Here is an 11,570-nt window from a genome sequence, read left to right as displayed (position 1 = left end):
GTTGGAATAAAAAAAAAGAATTGCGGATGTATATCACCATGTTTAGAGTGATTGTGTAGAATTGAGTCAATTATAATTTTTATTCAGTGGGCTGAATGTCTTATTCCTTGTGGCAGTACTAATTTTTTATGGTATAATACATAAACGTTCCTTTTATTTTGACATTAACTTGCAATGTCTTCTGATTTTAGATGTGCATAAGTAAGTATTTAATCTCGTATAAAGTTGAAAAAGTAAATATATGGGTCCTATGTGGCAATTTCATGCCCTATGTGTAATATGTGACATAGGACATGCGTGTCTACTTATTTTAACTTTATACAAGCTTAAGTGTCTACTTGTGCACATCCAAAGTTACAAGACATAGATGTAGAGAAAATAAAAGGCACATTTATGTATTAAGCCTATTTTGATGCAAAAAAATGGTTCTCTTGGTGAGTATAAGTGGAGTATATAGTCGTAATGGCCAGCCAAGTTTTGGATTGACAAGGATGAAGAATGCAAAGTTGACAGTAAATTTCAATTGCAGGCGGATATAGTGCATAGTGTATCCGTAATACCTTTTGCTTGGACTCATAAATTTCAAATAGTGTATTTGTCTCTCATGTCTTCGATCTTAATTGAAGTTGTTCAAAGTTACCAGAATTATGATCTAGCAGTCAATCGTCAAACAAATAGATATTAGAATGCTATTACAATTACTGTACTCCACACGTTGTTACTATTTACTATTTTACTGGATAGGTTGTTAGATATGTATCTACCACTTAAGGAGTTTGTTTTCTTATTTCCCTAGTTTATTGGTTTAGTTTCCATGGTAGAAAGTACTCTCTCATAGAGATTTCATATAATCAAAATATTCATGGACACACACGAAAAACTGATAAAATGGCCTAATTTCTCTAAATTGGCTACTAAATGTCAAAAATGGACTCTAAAAATAGTGAGATTGCATGTATTGCTTCCTCAACTCCCTAGAGGATTCGGTAAAGGTTTCACAAAGAAATAATCCGTAAGTCATATCATTAAAATATTCGTAGGCTAACACACACGTAAATGTTATGCAAAGAAATCGTCTATAAGAGATAGCACCAAAATATTAATGGGCTAACACATAAGAAAAACTTAGAAAATTGCCCAATATCTCTAAATTGGATATTAAATGCCAAAAATGGACTCTGAAAATGGTGATACTTCATTATTTGCTTCCCTAACTCCCTACGAAAAGTTTCGTAAAGGTTTCACAAAGATATCATCCAGAAGTCATATCATTACAATATTCATAGGCTAACACACACAAAAAACTTAGAAAAATGCCTAATTCCTATAAATTAGCTCCTAAATTTCCAAAATTGACTTTGAAAATGATGAGATTGTACGTACTATTTCCCCAACACCCTATGGAGGGTTCCGTAAAGATTTAGCAAAGAAATCATCCGTAAGTCGTATCACCAAAATAATTATGGGCTAACACACACGAAAAAGTGAGAAAATCGCTTATTCCTGTAAACTGGATCCTAAATGCCCAAAATGGACTCTAAAAATGGTGAGATTGTACGTACTGCTCCCTCAACTCCCTACGGAGGGTTTCGCAAGGAAATTATCCGTAAACCATATCACCAAAATATTCATGTGCTAACGCATACGAAAAACTGAGAAAATCACCTAATTACTGTTAATTGGCCCCTAAATGCCCAAATGAGACTCTGAAAATGGTGTGAATGTACATACTGCTCCCCAAAACAATATTCATACGCTAACACCTACAAAAAAAAAACCTGAGAAAATCGTCTAATTCATGTTACATGGCTCCTAAATGCCCCAAAATGTCATAAAAATGGTGAGACTATACGTATTGCTCCTCCAACTCATTACAGAAGGTCCCGTAAAGTTTTTTCAAAAAAGTCGCCTGAAATCATTTCACCGAAATATTCATAGACTAGCATACACGAAATTATGAGAAAATAGTTTGTTGTTGTTATTGGGCAAACAACAAACTATGCAGTAAAACGTTGTTACTGCTTACTATTTGATAACCTTAAGCTTGTTATTTGAAGATGTGACAAAACAAAAAGCTATGAATACGAATTGAAATCAACTCTTTGTCAATTGATCAAAACCGGATCGATATTCCTTTTTCCTCGTCTAGCTAGCCCTGTTGGCTGTTGCGTGGACAATGCCCACGCAATTCATCAGACGTATTTACAGTTAAAGGATACAGCAGTCTGTATAGTTTAATCTACATACATATATATGTATACATATATATATATATATCCTCGCTGCCAGTACTTCTCTTATACTTAAGAGGATACTGATCTGTACTTGTATTTTCTTGCCCAATACAAATAATGTATGAAATTCAGCGCGCTGAGTATGCACATTAACCAGTAGAATCTCTCCAAATGGAAGTGATTCAAGTTTTCGCCGGCTAGCCATGGTTGATGCTTTGAATTTCCTGTAACATTATTGACAATGGATACTATCACTGTGCTTAGATAGTATCCTATTGCTAATGAAGCCCAAGAGAGTGATGTTGCTAATGATCTCATACTAAATGGTGCTTCTGAGAAACAGAATTCTAGTAGTCCAGCTAGAGTGAACAAATCAGCTGATCCAAGAAATAAGTACTGAATCGCGATCCAAAAGAACGTTATAGGTAATGGCTTGGAAGATTCGAGTAGTGACAAGTCAGTAGCTACTCTTTTCCGTTTGATTTCAACAAGAGCTGCAATTGCCATTGCTATAACAGAGAGGAACAATCCGATTCCTATACGTTGTAGGTGAGTGATTCCCATCTCTGTCTTGGTTACCTTACGAGCAAATGGGATGATGAAGTAGTCGAAAATTGGTGCCAGGATCATGATGAAAAGTACAGGGAAAATAGGAAGTGAAGCTGGTGGTACTTTTAACTTGCCAAATTTTGTATTCATAGTTGCAGCTTGTTGAACTGAGAATGTGGATAGTTGAGCTAAGCAACAGTTGAGCATGATAGTACAGGCGAAAATCGGGAGAATTTTCACCACAATCTTCACTTCTTCCACTTCCTGTACCGAACATTTCAGCACACCAGAAGCTGCTGCAGGTTTCTTTACAACTGCTCGATTAAGAAATCTCAGACTTTTCGATGGTATATTGATTGATTCTACTACATGTTTGTTGTTTGTAGTAATTTCCTCTTCATTCGATAGTACTGGAATTGTCGAAGGGCTTGATCCCAGACTTGCTATTACACTACTTGAATTTCTCGATGCACAAGAGTTTAGCATTGCAGCAATAAGAACCTAGATGCATAACAACGACATATTAGTCATCTAAAACTAATAATAGGTAACTCGTTATGTGCTCACAAAAACTTACCTTAGATATAGTAGTTAGAGGACTTCCGCGAGGGATCTTATTCCTATAAAAAGGTGAACCAGCAAGGAATATTGGGATCGATAATAATATGGCGAGAGTTGAAATCCCAAATCCCCATTGCCAACCTTTATTGTCTTCAACCCAAACAACAAATGTGACAGCAATGAGGCCACCACATGAGAGGCAAAATACAAAGTAATTGAAGAAAGTTGATCTTTGTTTCCTCCCTTGTGGTGTTTCTCCATCAAATTGTTCAGCTCCATGGGGTGGCAATGATCCCTTTATACCTCCAACACCCAATGCTACTAAGTAAAGGCCTATAAACAACATTGCAGCTTGTGCACCGCGGACTTGTTCACAAGGCATCTCTGGCTTGCACTTTGATGGTTTCAACGAGTCCGATCGAGCTTGTATTGTGAGTACCACTAGACCCTGTGTTCAAATCAAGATTTTAATACACATGTTCTAACAAGATTTCGTTCGATTTGTTGTGGATTGGACGATGGAAAAATCAATACAGTGTTTTTTTTCTTCTATTTAAATCAGCTATGTACATGCATATAGGCTGTGTTCGAAGCAGTAAGAGGTTAATCCCAGTACAAAACTTGGTGTTATTTGTCCTCTGTTTATGCAGGGATTAATTATTCATGTATTAGTTATTCCACTATCTATCCTGCGTAAAATAATACACAGATTCTCTTATAACTTATATATATGTATGAGTTATGTAGGTTACTAAATAGCAAATTAAACATTGTAATTAGTTTTATACTGAATAATTTACCTCCTAATTAGATATCAAACATGGTATTACTTATGCAGAATTTAATGTATACATAACTCACATCTAAACAGCTACCAAACGACCCTTAGCAATGCACTCTAAGGGTTCGTTTGGTAGCTGGTATGTAGATAGAAAATAATTTTGTTCATGTACAAAATTAATACGACGTTTTGTTGCCAACATAGAAATTCACATAACTAGTACATATATAAGTTATGAGAAAATTTGTGTATTATTTTATACAGAATAGAAGATGAAATAACTAATACATATCGTTGGGTCGGGTCACTTTTGGACTTGACTCAGACTGTTTGGGCTTTTCCTTTTATAATAAACTGGTCCAAGGGACCGAAAATATTCTTGAAAAAAAACTAAAAAAAACTACTACATAAATAACTTATACATACATAAAATAATACATAAATTCGCCAATAACTGATTTTTATATTTTTAACACTTACATAACTCTAATCAGCTACCAAATTAGCAATAAATACCATGAGGACCCAAAAATGTTCATGTCATGCAACAAAGACAAAATAAGGATATGGTAAAGATAAAGATTGGGCTAAGTAGGCCATATACCTTGGGCCACAAGACCCTAGCGGTCATCTCGCTAATAGAAAGCTCGTCCCTTCGCATCAAATATAAACTACTCCCCCGTTTAAAAAAAGAATAACTTAATTTGATTTGATATGAAATTTGAGGGAAAAAAAATAATTTAATTTTATGGTTAAAAATTAAAGTTACGTTAAATGTATCAAAATAATATCTTTCTTCATGTGGATTTAAATATGTCACATGAAAAACTAAAATTAAAATATTGCAAAAAAAAGAAAGTAAAAGGGTCATTCTTTTTTAAACAGACTGATGAAAGGAAATATTTTATTGGAAGCATCTAATAATATGGAAGGTAGGGACACTTGGTCTTTTGCCTACTCAAAATGGAATGATATATGTGACCATATCTCTACTAATGGAGAATTTGTACTAAATTTAAGGTAATTGTACCATTGATATGGTCCTAATAGCCACACACCTGTTCCATGAAGATATTATTCTTTTATCACCATATATGGATGATATATTATCTTAGGCCAATAGTAATAAATAGCACAAAATATAATGCAATATTGCAATTGGATATAAATGAAAACATGACATTAATAACAACAAAGCAAAGTCAAAGAGAAACAACTCTTGTTGTGAGTATATAATAGGAAGTGTGAATGGGTAACATGCAGATAAGATACTACATATTATATGTGGTGCAATAGCGGTTATACACTGTTTACAGCCTCGACAACAACTTTAATGCTGACAAACACATAAAATTAATATGATACTTTTAATGAAAATTAGTTTGTTTTTTTTATGACAAGGGAAACCCGTAGTCGCTATTCTTTGGGTGAGCACGGGGTAAAACCTTCGCTCCTATGCAATAGCTCACAAACTACATAGGAGAGGTAACCCGCACTAGGCAAGCCCGATACGACGAGCTCAACCCCGAAGGCAAACCCCTTACTTTCGCTGGCAAGGGATTTCGAACTTGAGACCTCCAACATGGAAGTCCCAAGCCCAATGTATAACAACACAAATAANATAGGAGAGGTAACCCGCACTAGGCAAGCCCGATGCGACGAGCTCAAGTCAAAAGGCAAACCCCTTACTTTCGCTGGCAAGGGGTTTCGAACTTGAGACCTCCAACATGGAAGTCCCAAGCCCAATGTATAACAACACAAATAAATAATGTTATATAATGTTTTTATTGTAAGTTTCTTAATTTATTTCTTAAACTATGTTACATAAATTGAAATAAGAATTATCACTTTATTATAAAGTTACACGTACTGTTGACTCGATATTCCTTGTCTATCAGAAATAACTACTAGATGAGTCGTAGATCCAACGTCTAATGGTTTGAGTTGAGTTAAGCTTTGACAAATAAAAATAAACTCATGAATTAATAAATGTGTGGATTATTATTCGATCCATCAAATTAATGATTACTTTAGTTAATTAAATGATCAACATGCAATAATGTTTTTTTGGAACATATAAGCATCATCAATGTTTTTATAATTAGTAGTATATGTTAAGAAAACTATTTTATCATGCGATCGATGTGACTATATTGGAAAACAAAAAGAAACAAAAAAGGAAGATAAAAAGAGTAATTAAAAGCAACCAATTATACATGTATCTTTATTATATGCTGCAAAACTTTATAGCTAGAGATTAATCAATTTGCTTCACTTTGCAATTTGCTACTTATTAGTGGAATTCAAAAGTGATAATCACTATGTTAAAATTGATTCCTAAATACTCCAAGTGTCTTTCTCATTGTGGATATTCATATGTTATAACTAATTAAGTTAATTAAAGTTTCATGCTCAAGACAAAATAAAATAAAATAAAACTAGTACTAGTAAGAACTAGACCACCTTTGTTTTAGGCTGACCATCTAGAAGCATTTACTAGTCCAATATTAATTTTAGCAAAATTTTATTAACTTAATTAATTGTACCTAAATTTTTATTTAATTGATGAGAGTTAGATTCTATCCTTATAATCCATTTTTTTTTCCTACCGCATTTATAAAATTAGAAATAAAAGAAAATGGTCTTACTCTTTCCTTAATAAATTTTTATTTCACTTCATTACCCATATTTTATGAATAGGCAACAGTTGAATGACTATACTTATAAATTAGAAACTTAATATAGATTCTAAGATTTTATTTGACGTGTAATTTTTTAATGAGTCAAGCATTTAAGTCGAAGAAAGGGAAATAAGAAAAGAAAAGTATAAAAGTGCATAAAAAAGTGTGGTGTCCTTACTTGCTTTAATCACATTTTCCAACTTCTTTGATAGAGAAATAAGTAGCAATTATTGCTAGTAGTATTTTCTCATGCTCTTCTTCCTTCAATTTTAAGTGAGTTAACAAGATTTTTTTTATATACATTTAAATCAAAATTATTCGATATCTGTATTGATGAGAACTGACAGATATACATAAATTTTAGTTAAAGTACACACAAGTTGATCCAACAAACGAACTTTCAAGGTACGACAAAGCAAGAGGGGACCGAAAATTAGACAATCATAGGATTGGAAGGGTAAACAATAGATACACACAAAATTTAGTTTAAGTACGCATAAGTTAATCTAGTAGATGAACTTTAATTAGGTACGATAAAGCAAGAGCGGACCAAAAAATAAACAATGACAAGATTGGAAGGGTTCGATATCTATATTGATGAAAAACAATAGATACACACAAAATTTAATTGAAGTACGCATTAGTTGGTCTAACAGACGAACTTTTAGGGTACGATAAAACAAGAGGGGACCAAAAACTCAAAGGATTGGAAGGGAAGATAATTTACCAGAAATTCAATGAATGCACTGATCAAATAGATGTGATAAGTTGTGAAGAAAGCATCGGATAAGAAGCCACCAAGAAGAGCAAGTAGAAAGGCTGTTCCCATAAAGTTAGTCACACAATTTGCTGAGTTGGTTGGTGAATAGTGCATGTACTCAGACAAGTACATCACCAAGTTGCTTGCATTTGCTAGATATGCCAAATTCTCCAACACCTCCACCACTGAAATTAGAAAGAAAAAAAGTCAACTATTTCTTTCGTTTCAATTTTATGTGATGTAACTTAACTTGGCACGAAACTTCAGAAAGAGAGAAAATTATGATCTAAAACAAGTTATAGATGTTTGTATAATATAATATTGACATATAGAAATGTGTCATTCTTTTGAAAATTGATTAAAAACGAAAGTGAATCATATAAATTAAAACGGGACCGAGGATGTACTTTTTATTCTCTAAAATTCATCAAAATAATCTTGAAAAAAAACCTTGATACATATTTATGATAAACATCCCAAAGTGAGTTTATCACTACACCATGAACAATGATTTTTTTTCTTACTTGTCTAAATTTTGATGGTTGATAAAGCAAAATGTGTTCAAGTTGATTCAAACATACACTACTGTTATTTTAAAACATACAAATCATGAATTCGTCAAAATTTTGATGGGGGAATCTTCCACTACCTATATTGATGAAAAAATTAAGTAAAATGTGCATAAATTGACTTGAACACTACGATTATTAAAAAATGATTTACCTAAGACAAAGGATGAAGCCACCAAGCCACCATGTCTATTGATAAGTGCTGGCCTATTTCTCCAATCTACATAGCCTTCCCAATTTGTGCTAATTAGTTTGCTTTGGCTTTCCACTTCCTACAACACAAATCATGTAATTAGTGAAACTGCTAATTGAGTAAATATTTATATACAAAAAGAAGAAAACAAGAAGAATGAACTCACCATTTATTTATTTTTTTCTTTTCCTATAAGTTCTCTCAATTGGAGTACAAAGGCTAGAACCTCCCCCTTATATAAACAATTTCAATTTTTTTTGGTGTAATTTGCCATTGATGAACTTCTTCCACTTTTTTTAGAAGAGAAGATGAATAGATGTGATATTATTACCTAAAATTTGGTAGCTTATATAATAAGAACATCAAATAAATTTTATAACTAGCTAGTTAAGGGGGTGAGATATATAAATTAAAGATGGGAGATAATTATAAGAAAGAAGAGAAGGGAAGAAGTGATATTTTAGTTGGTTTATTTTTTGTCTTGTATTGTTTGACTAATGACCTAAAACAATAAATGTGAAGGTTGATAACCCCACCATCCCATTTATGATCTGTTTTTAATATTATAGTCCGATTAAATTTGAACTCACGTTGGAAATTTCACATTGAGAATAAAGTGCTTCCTAATAAAGTCAATTCCGTATTCAAGGAAATTGAAATTCAAGATTTCTTGATTAAGAATGAAAGGGTACTTACCACTCTAGCACAATCCTTATGATATGTTAGTTTATTACATACCGGAAATGTTTTCTTTTCTTTTTATTTCTTCTCCTTTAATTAATTAGAAGTTTTTCTTTTTTCTTTTTTAATTCCACTTGTTGCTTTTACTATATATTATAATAAATATGTAATGAAATAAAGAATTGATTCTTTTATAACCTTGAATATATACACGCGTGACGCGTTGCAATGGGATCAATTTAGGCTTCCATGGGAATCCATGAGCTTCTTTTCTAATAAATAATGAAACTTATATAAAGGCGGTTCAATGATAAAAGAAAAAGGCAAAAAAAATAAAATTATTAACAATCACTACAACGAATAAAGAATTTCACTAGTAATAATATAATACGAATTCTAAATATTTTTGTAATGATATTAACTCAATTATCGCTAAATATTTTTATAGATCTCTTTTGTTGCAGTGATTCCTCAATTATTGGGTGCAAACATATGTTTCTCGTTGTCTATCTTGGCCTCTTAAGTATGTCTATATAAAAATCTCTGCGTTCAAATAGCTATTAGAAATTGATATGAATCCAAATTGCTTTAAACACAATGTTCTCTTTATTTATTATTCTAAAAATATTGTAAGTACATTATTTTCGCAAATATCTTTTTTGATCTGATTCGATAGGGTTTTGAATGAGGCTCTTACTAAAAGGATGTGATCTTGAACATCTACTTGAACAATATTTTCATATATTTTGTATCCTTATCACCTAAATTCATGTCCTTACAATCAAATAGTTGAACGCGTCTCTCTCCTTACAGTCAAGTGGTTGAATGTTACTGCGGAATAGACAAGAAAGAATGGGATTACTTCATCCAAAATGGTATAAACATGCATGTAGTTGCAATGGCGTTTTCAAGTTTCCGACATCAAATTAAAAGCACCCTCAATGCAATTGTCCTTTCTATAATTTGATGGATGTAGTAGATATACAATATTCTTTTTATTTTTGGTTTGGTGAAATGTTATGAAAGTGTTTGTCCACTAAAGTACTGCCACGTATAGATATACATATCCTTTTAATTATATTTCCTATTTAGAAGGACAACATATGATTTGTTGAAAGAAACATATGGATTTTGTTCATCCTGAAAAACTTGTGTACAATTTGCAACCCCTCATAATCTGCCACCATTTCTTCCTAGGACACGTCGCTCTTTACGATTTTCTATATATTTTTTTGATGAATAGTGTTTGACTGATCATCATTCTCTATATGTGGTTATGCCACTCACACCCTAATGTCGAAACTAATAGGCATTTGGAGATGATATTTACTTTGTTTCAATTTGTTTGTATTAATCTGATTTAACATGAAATCATAAAAAAAATTAAGAAAAAAATTGGATTTGAGTTTTTAAACTAAAATTTATGATTTGAGTATTCTAATGTCCTTTAAATTTATGATATTGAAACAAAGGAATAATACTTCTTTAAAAAGTAATGTTTGAATTAAATTAAATACTTATTTGAATTAAATTAAAAAGAAGTATTGGGATCGAGAGTCGAGTTTGGATCGGGTTTGAGACTTGAAACCTAGGACTCGGATTAGGAGTCGTTACTTAGGACTCGGGTCAGGGTCCAGAGTCAAGACTTGAGACTCGGGTCAGGGTCAGGGGTCGATACTTGAGACTCAGGCTAAGGATGGAAGTCGATTGGTACTAATTGGGACTCGAGACTCGAGTTGGGGTTGAAGTTGAGACCTAGGACTCAGGCCTGGGTCAGGAGTCGAGAACTTGAGTCGGGGTAGGAGTTGGGTGGTGATGTTAAAAGAGAGTTTTTGGAATGAATTCCTCAATAAACTATAAATTAAACTATATATGTTTGTAGATGTTCTATTAAAGTTGTTAACTCATAAAATAAACTATATTTTTCTTAATTACTATATGATACCGGTAGGAGTCTTATCACCTCTTATGATGCAAAAAGATGTGAAAACAGCACAACTTAATGCATAAGTTAGTGAATATATATTAATCTTTTCTAGACAATTGTCATCAAAAAGACATTTCTCCATCTTTCTATCCCACTTTCTCCTCATCTTTTATAAGAAGATAATATACTAATTAGGTTTGTATATATTGACCACTTGACTACTTTTTGGCTTTCTTCAAGCATTTAACTAATTTATCCTAAAAGAAATTAATTATTTTTTACTCTTAATTAAATTAATCACTATTGCATGAATTAATTTACTAGCTCGAACAATAAGAGTTGTATGTGAGGCCTTTGTCGGGCTGACCAACGAGGACCGATCAAAGAGAAGGACGACCAATAGATTTCAAGGTTTAAACGTCTTTGAAGAGAGGTGCACATAACACCTTAATTAGGAAAGTAATAATTTTATAAAATTAACATAAGTTCACAAAATATGTACATGCATTTTTTAGTTCAATAAATTAAAGGTGTAACTTAATTGGAAATTTATGAGATTTGTTGGATCGAAACAAACAATATATGTCACGTATTTCGAACAACAATTATTTTTCTTTTCTGTTAAACATTTATC

General features: G+C 32.3%; 1 protein-coding gene across 1 annotated transcript; it reads right to left on the bottom strand.

Annotated features, from left to right (window-relative positions):
- Positions 1-2,082: 2,082 nt before the first annotated feature.
- LOC125854291 (protein NRT1/ PTR FAMILY 4.6-like) lies at positions 2,083-8,768 on the bottom strand. The gene is made up of 5 exons (XM_049533801.1): positions 8,495-8,768; positions 8,290-8,407; positions 7,534-7,751; positions 3,361-3,792; positions 2,083-3,284 (listed from the first exon to the last, which is right to left on the bottom strand). The coding sequence occupies exons 1-5, from the start codon at positions 8,495-8,497 to the stop codon at positions 2,304-2,306; spliced, it is 1,752 nt and encodes a 583-aa protein (XP_049389758.1). The 5' UTR covers positions 8,498-8,768; the 3' UTR covers positions 2,083-2,303.
- Positions 8,769-11,570: the final 2,802 nt, after the last annotated feature.

Source organism: Solanum stenotomum, chromosome 2 (genome assembly GCF_019186545.1).
Source record: "Solanum stenotomum isolate F172 chromosome 2, ASM1918654v1, whole genome shotgun sequence".
NCBI classification, from domain to species: domain Eukaryota; kingdom Viridiplantae; phylum Streptophyta; class Magnoliopsida; order Solanales; family Solanaceae; genus Solanum; species Solanum stenotomum.
The sequence above is the reverse complement of the archived record's forward strand: the minus strand, read 5'-3'. Positions and strand labels throughout refer to the sequence as shown.